Source organism: Erythrolamprus reginae, chromosome 1 (genome assembly GCF_031021105.1).
Source record: "Erythrolamprus reginae isolate rEryReg1 chromosome 1, rEryReg1.hap1, whole genome shotgun sequence".
In the NCBI taxonomy this organism is placed as follows: Eukaryota; Metazoa; Chordata; class Lepidosauria; order Squamata; family Dipsadidae; genus Erythrolamprus; species Erythrolamprus reginae.
The window spans coordinates 382,115,721-382,128,197 of NC_091950.1; the positions used below are offsets into that span (position 1 = coordinate 382,115,721).

The 12,477-nt window shown below is 40.8% G+C and overlaps 1 protein-coding gene across 1 annotated transcript in view; it reads right to left on the reverse strand.

The window, feature by feature from the left end:
* Positions 1 to 6,014: 6,014 nt before the first annotated feature.
* The window catches only part of EFEMP1 (EGF containing fibulin extracellular matrix protein 1), a 69,049-nt gene continuing 62,586 nt past the window's right edge, over positions 6,015 to 12,477 (reverse strand). The window contains exons 8-11 of the mRNA XM_070734768.1: positions 12,272 to 12,391; positions 11,158 to 11,281; positions 10,870 to 11,065; positions 6,015 to 9,703 (exon numbers count right to left, since the gene is read on the reverse strand). Of these exons, the coding sequence (XP_070590869.1) occupies positions 9,545 to 9,703; positions 10,870 to 11,065; positions 11,158 to 11,281; positions 12,272 to 12,391 (599 nt within the window). The 3' untranslated portion in view covers positions 6,015 to 9,544. The remainder of the gene's footprint in view (positions 9,704 to 10,869; positions 11,066 to 11,157; positions 11,282 to 12,271; positions 12,392 to 12,477) is intronic.

Consider the following 12,477-nt stretch of genomic DNA (forward strand, 5'->3'; position numbering starts at 1 on the left):
TAGAAAGACCATTTCTCCCCAGGATTTGTAGAAAGCCTTCAACCTTTGGGCTACAGCACAAATCTGGAATTTTGTAGTTTCTGGGTGGCCATCTTCACAAAATGGCTGCCAAAGGGAATTGAGTTTAAAAGCTCCAAATTACTAGTGTTGGTTGTCACTCACAATCACTAGCCATATCACCACCCCACCCTGCTTTTATTTGGTGCTGCTTTTTGTCTATGTTCTCTGTGTTATTTCTAAACAAACACTGTACTCCCAACATTTTTTATTTTCTAAGAAAGTCCAAGGCACCATTTGGGGCTAAGGACCATTCCTGAAATAAAACTCTGGCTGTTTTGGAATGCCACATTGAAAATACCAGAGTTATAGCCTAAGGGAATGGGCTTTTTAAAAACTGAAAATTGCAGTTAAGTCTCATAGAATATTGGGGAGGTGGGATGTGGACAAGCTATTATAACACCAAAAGGCAGCCAAACATCTACTGAAATAAAAACTGTACATTCATTACCAAATGTTCATTCCTTGTATATCAGTTGCCATATTACACAATCATATACCGTATATACTCGAGTATAAGTCGGGTTTTTTTAGCCCAAAAATGGGCTGAAAAACCCGACCTCGACTTATACTCGGGTGACTGACATGTCACCACAAGGGGGCGCAAGCGGCTGAGGGAAAGACAGCCGTCTGCCTTTGCTTCAGCTAGAAAGAAGCGGCAACTGCCCGGTCAAGAAGCAAGAATCCACCCCCTAGCCAAACGGCTTTTTTCTTGTTTAGCGCGGCGTTCGAGTGGTTGGCAGGTTCCTTTGCTTGCACACAAGAGCCAACCACTCGAACGCCACGCTAAACAAGAAAAAAGCCGTTTGGCTAGGGGGTAGATTCTTGCTTCTTAACCGGGCAGTTGCCCCCTCTCCCAGAGCTTCTTTGGAGCTGAAGCAAAGGCAGACGGCTGTCTTTCCCTAAGCCGCTTCCTGGAGACCGCTAAAGATATCGCTCTGGGGGAGGGGGCAACTGCCCGGTTAAGAAGCAAGAATCCCCCCCCCCAGCCAAACGGCTTTTTTCTTGTTTAGCGCGGCGTTCGAGTGGTTGGCTCTTGCATGCAAGCAAAGGAACCTGCCAACCACTCGAACGCCGCGCTAAACAAGAAAAAAGCCATTTGGCTAGGGGGGGGGGATTCTTGCTTCTTAAACCGGGAGCAGTTGCCCCCTCTCCCAGAGCTTCTTTGGAGCTGAAGCAAAGGCAGACGATTGCCTTTTCCTCGGTCGCTTCCCGGAGGCCGCTTTGGGACATCGCTTTGGGAGAGGGGGCAACTGCTCCCAGTTAAGAAGCAAGAATCCCCCCCCCAGCGAAACGGCTTTTTTCTTGTTTAGCGCGGCGTTCGAGTGGTTGGCTCTTGCGTGCAAGCAAAGGAACCTGCCAACCACTCGAACGCCGCGCTAAACAAGAAAAAAGCCGTTTCGCTGGGGGGGGGGATTCTTGCTTCTTAAACCGGGAGCAGTTGCCCCCTCTCCCAAAGCGATGTCCCAAAGCGGTGTCCGGGAAGCGACCGAGCGAAAGGCAATCGTCTGCCTTTCCTTCAGTTCAAAAGAGGAGGCAAATGCCCCGCCTTCCCCCAGCCGGTTAACCGAGCGCTTCAAGTTAACCGGCTGGGGGAAGGCGGGGCATTTGCCTCCTCTTTCGGGCTGAAGGAAAGGCAGACGATTGCCTTTCCCTCGGTCGCTTCCCGGACACCGCTTTGGGACATCGCTTTGGGAGAGGGGGCAACTACTCCCAGTTAAGAAGCAAGAAACCCCCCCCCTAGCCAAACGGCTTTTTTCTTGTTTAGCGCGGCGTTCGAGTGGTTGGCTCTTGCATGCAAGCAAAGGAACCTGCCAACCACTCGAACGCCGCGCTAAACAAGAAAAAAGCCGTTTCGCTGGGGGGGGGATTCTTGCTTCTTAAACCGGGAGCAGTTGCCCCCTCTCCCAAAGCGATGTCCCAAAGCGGTGTCCGGGAAGCGACCGAGGGAAAGGCAATCGTCTGCCTTTCCTTCAGCCCGAAAGAGGAGGCAAATGCCCCGCCTTCCCCCAGCCGGTTAACTTGAAGCGCTCGGTTAACCGGCTGGGGAAAGGCAGGGCATTTGCCTCCTCTTTTGAACTGAAGGAAAGGCAGACGATTGCCTTTCGCTCGGTCGCTTCCCGGAGACCGTTTTGGAACGTTGCTTTGCTTGCGCCTTCCCTCCTACAGCGGAGAGAGGCGGCAAATGGCCAGCCCTTCCCCCACCCGCTTAACTGAGCCCTTCGGGAAGGTGCCGCCTGTCTTTGCTGTAGGAAAGGCAGGCACATCCGAAGCGCGTGGGGAAGTGGCTGTGGGAGGCAACGACATTCCTAAGCCGGTGAGGTGTGGTGGGGGGGTGGCGAGAAGATAGAAGCAAGAATCCACCCCCCCCCCAGCTTTTCCCCCCTCTCCCTGCAAGAAAAGGAGCCAGCCAAACACTCCAATGCCGCGCTAGAGGGGGGGAAAGCCGATGAGGTGTGTGTGTGTGGGGGGTGGATTCTTGCTTGTCTTCTCAACACCCCCTCACCCCACCTCTCGGGAAGAGAGCAACAGGAAAGGACGCGGTTTTCTTCTGCCGGGTCGAGGACAAAGCGGGTGTTGAGGGCGGCGGGCGAGCAACATTTCAGCAGGGAGAAAACCCCAAGCTGAGAGTGCCTTTTAAAATCACTCTTCTCTCAGCCTCGGCAAGCTGCCGAGAAGTGGGGTTTTCGGAGTGGGGAGGCAAAAACGCTCAGAATGTCACCAACGAGGCATTTCTCCAAGGGGCGGGGGTCCCTAAACTTTCCTTTAACCCCAGCGGACACAAAGATGGAAATGCGTGGTCCTCGCCAGCCACCCATCTGCGGGGGCTGCCCCGCGCCAAGGCAGAATTAAATTCAACAACCAAAATATTATATTTTTAAAAAACATACTTTTTTGACAGTTTGTTTGCCTTTTAAGACATCTCTCTGGCTGTGCCTAATGTCAACAATAAAAATTTTTGCCAGGTGAATTTTTTTTTGCCAGATTAGCTATGGATCTCACTGAAGAAATTTTAAAGAATACTCAAAATGATTCTTCATTTGCTTTGTAACCTTAAATAAAAAAACAATACAGTATTGACTCTGTAATTTACCCGGGGAGGGGACAGGAGGGGGGCGCAGACAGACAGGAAAGGAAGACAGACAGACAGACAGAGACCTATGACCACAATTGAGCTCAAAATTTGTTGTTAAGCAAAAGCATTGTTAAGTGAAAATCACCACATTTTACTCAATCCATGACATTTCCTAGCTCTAACAGTGATGTGCAAGCTAGGGAAGTACCGGTACATCTGAAGACATGTGTAATGTTCTAGTTATGGTTAACTGTGTGGCAGAAAGTGGACTCTGGGTTTGTTTTCCTATTACAGTAAATGAGGTTGAATGTACCATATATAATTTTACAAGAGCTCTCTCTCTTTCTCTCTCTGTATATACACATACAGTTTATATAGTAGATAATGTACAGTATATTTTTGTGTGCCTGTGTGTAATATTTATTTACACATATGGCATATATACATAGAATTAAGTATATTTTGGATGTTCAGTAATTGTAAATATAGAGGGAAATTGTATCTCTTTGAGGCAAGGAGAGGTCAAGTATCCTAACCCTAACCCAAACCAGCAGGAGCAGGGGATTGAGGTAAGTACCTAGGTACTTGCATTTTTTTTGCCTATACCTGCCTTGGGGGATATATACCTGTTTACCCTCTTTTAAACTTACAGAGCTAGTTTACTGGCTTTCTTTGAAATAAATACTGTATTCTAAAATATTTAATCTACTGATGCCTCAATTGATGTAATTTTATTGGTTTCCATTTTTATAAGTTACCAGTAGCCGCTGCAATTTCCACCCTCGACTTATACAGGGGTTTATAAATTTTCCCAGTTTTTGTGGCAAAAGTAGGCGCCTCGACTTATAGTCGGAGCGACTTATACTCGAGTATATACGGGTACCTTCAATGTTTTCCTCCTCCATCCTTCCATCTCTGCAGCTATCTTCATATTAGTCTTGACTTTCCCAGGTCCTTCCCCTCATGTGAGGCTGACCCTCAAATGCCCACTTTCTTTTTGGTGGATGCTATTGGTTTTCTGCAGCTGTCCCCCAGCCTAGTGTTCATCCTTTCTTTAGCAACCTCCAATTCTCCCCTTGGATGAGTCTGGTGTTCTCCTTTCACTAGGACCTGCTATTTGGATGAAGGTGGTGCTGTGGATATTGCCTACCTGGACTTCAGCAAAGCCTTTGATACGGTTCCACATAAAGAGCTGATAGATAAATTAGTGAAGATTGGACTTAATCCCTGGATAGTTAAATGGATTTGTTGTGAGCCGCCCCGAGTCTTCGGAGAGGGGCGGCATACAAATCTAATAAATTATTATTATTATTATTTGCAGCTGGCTGAAGCGTAGACATCAGAGAGTTATTGTTAACGGCGAATATTCTGAGCAGAGTCAGGTTACAAGCGGTGTGCCACAAGGGTCTGTTCTGGGTCCTATTCTTTTTAATATGTTTGTGAGTGACATAGGGGAAGGTTTGGTAGGGAAGGTTTGCCTATTTGCCGATGACTCTAAAGTGTGCAATAGGGTTGATATTCCTGGAGGTGTCTGTAATATGGTAAATGATTTAGCTTTGCTAGATAAATGGTCAAAGCAATGGAAACTGCAGTTTAATGTTTCCAAATGTAAAATAATGCACTTGGGGAAAAGGAATCCTCAATCTGAATATTATATCGGCAGTTCTGTGTTAGCAAATACTTCAGAAGAAAAGGATTTAGGGGTAGTGATTTCTGACAGTCTCAAAATGGGTGAACAGTGCAGTCAGGCGGTAGGGAAAGCAAGTAGGATGCTTGGCTGCATAGCTAGAGGTATAACAAGCAGGAAGAGGGAGATTATGATCCCGCTATATAGAATGCTGGTGAGACCACATTTGGAATACTGTGTTCAGTTCTGGAGACCTCACCTACAAAAAGATATTGACAAAATTGAATGGGTCCAAAGACGGGCTACAAGAATGGTGGAAGGTCTTAAGCATAAAACGTATCAGGAAAGACTTAATGAACTCAATCTGTATAGTCTGGAGGACAGAAGGAAAAGGGGGGACATGATCGAAACATTTAAATATATTAAAGGGTTAAATAAGGTCCAGGAGGGAAGTGTTTTTAATAGGAAAGTGAACACAAGGACAAGGGGACACAATCTGAAGTTAGTTGGGGGAAAGATCAAAAGCAACATGAGAAAATATTATTTTACTGAAAGAGTAGTAGATCCTTGGAACAAACTTCCAGCAGACGTGGTAGATAAATCCACAGTAACTGAATTTAATCATGCCTGGGATAAACATATATCCATCCTAAGATAAAATACAGAAAATACAGGGCAGACTAGATGGACCATGAGGTCTTTTTCTGCCGTCAGACTTCTATGTTTCTATGTTTCTATTTGGATCCATCCATTTCTTATTCCTCCTTTCCTCCCACTTCAGCCTGCTTTTCTCCCTTATGTTATGTAATTACATAATGATGTGTAGATCTCCACCTTTATTTTTTCTGGGGTTCACACAGGGAACCAAAGTTAGATAATTGTCAAAGCCAACTGTTGGAATTGCTTCCAGCCCATTAAAGTGATAGACTTCATGCTTCCTATCACTGAATTGGAGCAGAAATCCGAACTGTTTGAGAACATATCCTAGGTTAGTGGAAACAATCTTTTATTTCCACTAACCTAACGGTATTAATGATTCTTTTAATTAAAATGTTTTGATAGACATACTTCTAACCATGCTCCCTATAACTTTCTTTTCACTTTATATGAGAATATATATTCTGCTACTAAATGACAGTTAGAGAACAGCCGTGTGAACGTGTGCATCCCTGTAAAATTAATGACATACACCAGCCACTGATCTGGTTTCTTTGAGCTGTCCTTTACTTAAAATAACTTGAAAGACAAAATGAACCCACTAAAAGATATGTTCTTTTATTTATTTATTAGAAAAATGTACATCAAAGAGTTCTTTGTTATGATTTTTAGATAAGAAGCAAGTGAAGTCTTTACATAATACAAAAGAATGCTTTTAACTTGAGGTCCTATTACACTTTTCTTTTGCTAAACACCGTACATTTAGAATCACAATTCTGAGTTATAAAACAGATATATCGGTTGACTAAGTTTAATGACATATTGTAGAAAGCTTTATTAAGAGAAGCTAACCCTTGGACCTCAAATTTTAAAAATAGAAAAACCAGAGCCAAACATGATTTAAAAAAAGAAATAGCATAAAAACAGCTGTTTTTTTTTTTTAAGATTGGAAGATCTTAGTATACAAACATGTATCTACTTCTCCCCATATTTTTGTTGGAGACTTGAACGGTTGCTCCTGTACAAATAATAATACTTATACAAAATTATTTCTCCAAATGATTTTTAAAGATTTTTTCCCCCATCCAAATGATTTTTTAATTGTTTTGGATGAGAGGCTTACTAATGTTTGGCAAATACTTCTCCTTATGTACTATTTTTCTTGGAAAAGTTAAAATATCAATGAGTGGTATGTTTAAGTAGAAAAGATTTGCCCAGTATCTTTTACTCAGGAAACACCAAGTGCAAACTATTTCCTTTTTATCACACCTATTAATCTTTTTGGTTTTTTTTCAAAGTCCACTATGAGAACAAATAACTCTGCAGAATTCTTTCTTTTCTTTAATCTTAAGGCACTTTAAAAGAACAAAAGCAAGGAATGTATCTAATATACATTACTCAAATGTCCTTAATATGCAGGTTAATATTCAGAGAAGAGTCTATATATTACACTATAAGGCTGGGAAGGAATACAGTACTTCAAAAATCCCTCTCTAGAAGCACTTTACTTTCCCCTATTGGGCATGATTTGCTGTGTTTCACTTATGTTAGAAAAATATGTGACTCCTTCACATAAAAAGCAGGAATTTGCTCATGTAACCCAATACGTATTTTCACTGGCAGAGTTTCTTTCCTAGTTTATTTACGTGAGAGAATTGAAAAGTATAGACTCTAGAACCTTGAGCACTGGATGGCTGTATGTGTATCCATTTATAGGTATGTACTACTGGCAATGGTAGTTAATTCAGTAGACATTTAGTTACTACAGTGGTACCTCATGATACGAATTTAATTGGTTCCAGGAGGAGGTTTGTAAGGTGAAAAGTTCGTAAGACGAAACAATGTTTCCCATAGGAATCAATGTAAAAGCAAATAATGCGTGCAAATCCTTCAGGAAAATCCCAAACTTTAGAAGGGAGGTGAACAGAGGGCAGGGAGGAGCAGCTAAAGGGGGCGGGTGGAAGAAGCAAGGCTAGGCTAAAGGATGAGTGGGAAGGAGGAAAGGCAAGGGGGGCTTTCTTCAAAAGACACCCTTTCAGTGCCTTTGCAAGCAGGCTGTTCTCCTACTTTTGTTAATGCAGTCTTTCCCCCTCCAAGCCGCCCCTCCCTTTTCTTTCTTCAAAAGACACCCTTTCAGTGCCTCTGCAAGCAGGCTGTTCTCCTACTTTTGTTAATGCAAAGTCTTTCCCCCTCCAAGCTGCCCCTCCCTTTTCTTTCTTCAAAAAAGGGGAAAAAAAGAAACCCCTTCATCCCAGCAGCAGCGGCTTGGGTTCGTAAGGTAAAAGTAGTTTGGAAGAAGAGGCAAAAAAATCTTAAACACCGGGTTCGAATCTCGAAAAATCCGTTAGAAGAGGCGTTCATAAGATGAGGTACCACTGTACCTAAAATAGATTTGGGAGGCACTTCGGAGGTCTCGTAGTCCAAACCCCTGCTCAAAAACCTACGGTATACAGTATCATTTCAAATAAATGGCTGTCCAGTCTCTTTTTGAAAGCCTTCAGTGATGGAGCACCCACAATTTCTCAGGGGAAGCTATTGGATCAGCTAATTGCTCTCACCGTTAGGAAATTTCTCCTTAACTCTAGTTCTTGCTTTTCTACTTAGTTTCTAACCAGTTTCTTGTCTTGCCTTTTGGTGTTTTGAAAATAGTTTGACCCCCTCATCTTTGTATGAGACCTTTAAATACTGGAATAATGCTATCATGTCCCCCCAGTTCTTCCTTTTATTATACTAGTCATATCCAATTTCTGTAACTGTTCTTAGTACATTTTAGCACCCTAATCATTTTTGTTGCTCTTTTCTGAACTTTTTTTTGTATTATGGTGATAGAACGGGATGTGGTGTTCCAGGTGTGCTCTTACTAAGGCTTTGTAAAACTTCCTGTAATCTTGATTCTATCATTACTGTAGTTTAAGATTGCATTGGGTTTTTTTTCATTGCCACCAAATCATATTATCTCATATTTAAGTGGTTGTTTACTAAGAGTCCAATATCTCTCTTGCAGTTATTGGCATTAACCCCAAGTTTCAGCTAGTCTGTATCTATACAGTTGGGTTTTCTTACCTTAGCTTTTTCTACGTTGAATTTCATTTTGTTGGATAGGGCCCAATATTCAAGTCTGTCAAAATCTTTTTGGACTTTGAGCTTGTTTTCTGGGGTCTTGGCTATTCCTGTCAGCCTAATATTCTCTGCAAATTTGATGAATTTCTCTTCAATTCCCTTGTCTAGATCATGTATGAAGATATTGAAGAGTACTGGACCTAAAATCTTGGGGTACCCCAGTATTTACTTCCCTCCATGTGGATGTAGTTCTTATCAAGGTCCTATTGAGTTTACTGTTAGTGAATAATAAAATGGCCCTTTTTTGGTCTGGGCCCCCCATGAAGAACATGTGAAGCCCTTTTTCTTAACAGCTGGCTTATTTCATTCTCTTAAAGAGAAGAAATACATATGTGGATTGATTTTCCTATGTTGAAATAAAATGGAGCTATTGCAAGCAAAGGATTGGCATACTGGATTAGGATACCCACTATTTCACTGGATAAAAGTGGTGCCATTGTAGTATTGGGTTAAATGCTTGCACATATGCCCTGAATATCACAACTGAAAACAAGGTTAGTTTCCAAGTTATTTTGAAAATGTATGAAGGCTTCTTTTCAAATTACATAAACTATATTTACGGCTATGATTGCTGAATGTATGAACGAGTATGTAAACTTCTGTAAGTTGTTTCTATGAAATTGGAAATTCTGCTTGCTCACACCCCCACATAGGTACACAGCGTATTCATGTTTTGATTACAAATTCTAGTAATCATAGCAAAGCAGGAGCTGAGTAAGAATGTAATTTGGCTCATTCCCTCTATGCATTTTTCCCCAGGAAAGAGCTGCTGTGCCATAGCATGGCAATGAATACAAGTTATTGTAAGTATGATAGAGGTGCAGTTTCTCAACAGAAGGTGACAACATCCAGGTTATATTGCGTAATAGCATATACTGATTTCCTTAATAAAGTTTTTTCTTTTAAAAAACATCATGTAAAATCTATAAATAAAATCATAAGTGCTTCATTCAAAAGAAAGCTTCTTTGGTTGCTCTGGGTGCTTGCAAATTACTTAATTTCAGTGACTAAAAAGAATAAGGTCCCACAATAAGTGTTAACCTCAATACTGAACTTGACCGATAGTTCATGTTGTTGACTGTCAACAGCTCCAGGTCGATGATATGTTCTCGTGGACCTGTTAATGGCTTGACCAACAGAAGCATTGCACTCACTGAGCTTGTTTGCTGAAAGAAAGAAGGAAAAAATGTTCATGTACAGTCAATGTACCCACAAATAATTTCCTAGGATATGTGCTTATGTGAAAATGATTTAGAAAATATATTTCAGACCTTTTAAAAAAATTAATATTTTTATTGATTTTTATAATATAAAACACACACACAACATATAACATGTGCTCAGTGATCCCACCACCAGACAATCAATCATATCCCACCACCAGTTGGGGGTATTTCTTGTATAAATCATTTAAACCCAAGAGTGAAATATTTCTTTACATATTATAGAGTGATTCCAACTTGTTTCTTATAGCTTGGTCTCGGATCCTACTCGCCATATATTGTCTTACCTTGTCCCATCTATTTCAGACCTCACATAATTATGAGTGCAACTTTCTCTTCCTTACTAATTAAAGCAATCACATCCCTTTTCAGGCTTCAATGTGAAAGATGCCTGAATGTCACTGCTTTAGGTCATTTTAATGACTCTAAATATGGCTTTAATTAATAACAGATGTTTGCATGCGCTTGGAAGCATTTCTTCCAAATCATTGTCAAAGTGTATAGATATTCACACAAAGATATATCCAGTGTATTGTAGTGGTTATTGCATCCAGTGTCATTGTAAAAGGTGTTAAATGTAGGTCCACCAATAGCAGGTTTCAACCCTCCCTCAGCCATGGAGGTTCACTGGGCAATTCTGGGTCAGCCCAACACAGATGTGTGATGAAATGTAGTCTAGATTCACAGGAGGGAGGGAGAGCATTCCAGAGGAGTAAGAGGCAACTCAGTTCAGATAGTTTATGTAAGAGAAAAAGGGTGAAAACAGCACCTCCCTAATACCTCCCAAACTATATGCTTCATGTAGGTAGAAATCTGTTTCAGTTTTGCAGGATCTGTGTATATGTGTGGAGCAATAAAGAAATCTGCTTTAAAGAATCACTGTATGTTTTGATTTCTGAGATCTGACAACAGAGTTATTTTGTGTAAAAAAAAGGAAGAACATAAAACATGTATTATGTCTTCAGTAGTGATCAGATGACACAATGGGACAAAATAGTTTTTCATAATGAAGCTGTTGATTCTAGCCTCTTTAATTTGGCATGTATTGTATTTGTTGAGTTCCATCCTCAGCATCAAAGAAACTTCAGAAGAACATACAGAATACTTACTCTAAGAAAGAAGTCTCCGTTGTCATTTCCAGATTTAATCCGGAAGGTGTTAATTGTATTGGGGATAATTGTGGTTGCCTGAATTTGGAAGATATCAGATGGCACAGTCCTCTCTGAATTGATGCTCATATATTTGTGAACAATGGAATATGGCAAGTCCCGACAAAGAGGATTAGACACTGGACAAATACAGCGACTATAAAAGAAAGCACAATGATTGAAAAATACTCGTTTCATTGCAAACTGGTACAGTATTCAGTTTGGAACTCTGTTGATAGTTTCTCTTACTTTTCAGATGCAAGCGCGTAAGGCTCCTGACAAGGATTTCTTGGGTAACAGCGATAGCCACCATGATAATTAGAACACATCTCATCTTCTCGACATTCATTGCGTGTTTCACATTCATTTATATCTATATTAGGGGGAAAAGGACAAAAGTTCTACAATTCTTCTATTTGCAATCTTTGTGCATGGACATTCATAAATTTGAATGTGCAAATGTCTATGGAAATTCTCAAACATCTAGATCATGGTTGTCTCAAAATTGCTTTTCAAAAGGCAACTGGACTTGCTTGTTTTTTTCTCTCCATTTCTTTTTCTTTTTATTTCCCACCATTTAATCAGAACTGAAGAAACTTCTTACATGAGAAGCGAAATGTTTTCAAGGAAAAAAAACCAAGAAAGTCCCATTGTTTTTTGAAAAACATCTTTGAATTTGCAAAATATCTTAGTAGTTAGAGCTTAATTATTTATTGCTGTCTGCAAACTATCTTCCTAGTCCCTCTTTTGCACATATTGTAACTTCTCTATGTGGATCATGAACTACATATAAAAACAAAATAGAGCTCACAGATTTAAGGGTTGCCCCATTCTTCACCTACTATAGTCTATCTCAGAAATGCAAGGTTTCTTAAAGTTATTTTTATTTACATCTAAATGTCTATCTCTATCATCTATACTTTAATCTACTTTTAAGTAGGATTCCCCAATTAAACAGTCATACTATACTTGATTTCTACTTGCTCCCTCCCATCTCAGACTTTTGCAGTCTTAGACAAAAAACAAATAAGCTATATGCTGTAGGAGATAAATGGTCCTTGTTGGTTGGACACTTTTGCCAGGCCTGGTTTAAACTAGGCATCTCTTCGGTGCGTTTTATTTTATACTGGGGTGCGAAGCTCGTATTGTCATCATGGCAGCATCATGTGACATATTGCAACTTTTCCCTGCCTCGCTAAACTGGACGTGGGCAGCGTGCGACACATCTGGCTTGCAGGCCACACGTTTAACAGCCTTGATTTTATATTACAGAGAGAACATTTTGGGTTAAGCAAAGATTTGTATGATTTGATTTTTTAAAAATATTAATATTATCATTACTTTTGCAGATATGTGAACTTACCTTGACAGTTTCTTCCTCTGACCAGCTGATATCCATCTGGACACGCGCAGGAGAATCTTCCTGGCTCATTGACACACTGATATTGGCACAGGAAGTTAGAAGCTCTACATTCATCAACATCTGCAAAACAGAGGCATTTTCTAAGCCAGTTATGGAAGGTTCAGCATCTGCTTTTACACTGAAATTGTTCCTTGCCTATTATCTTC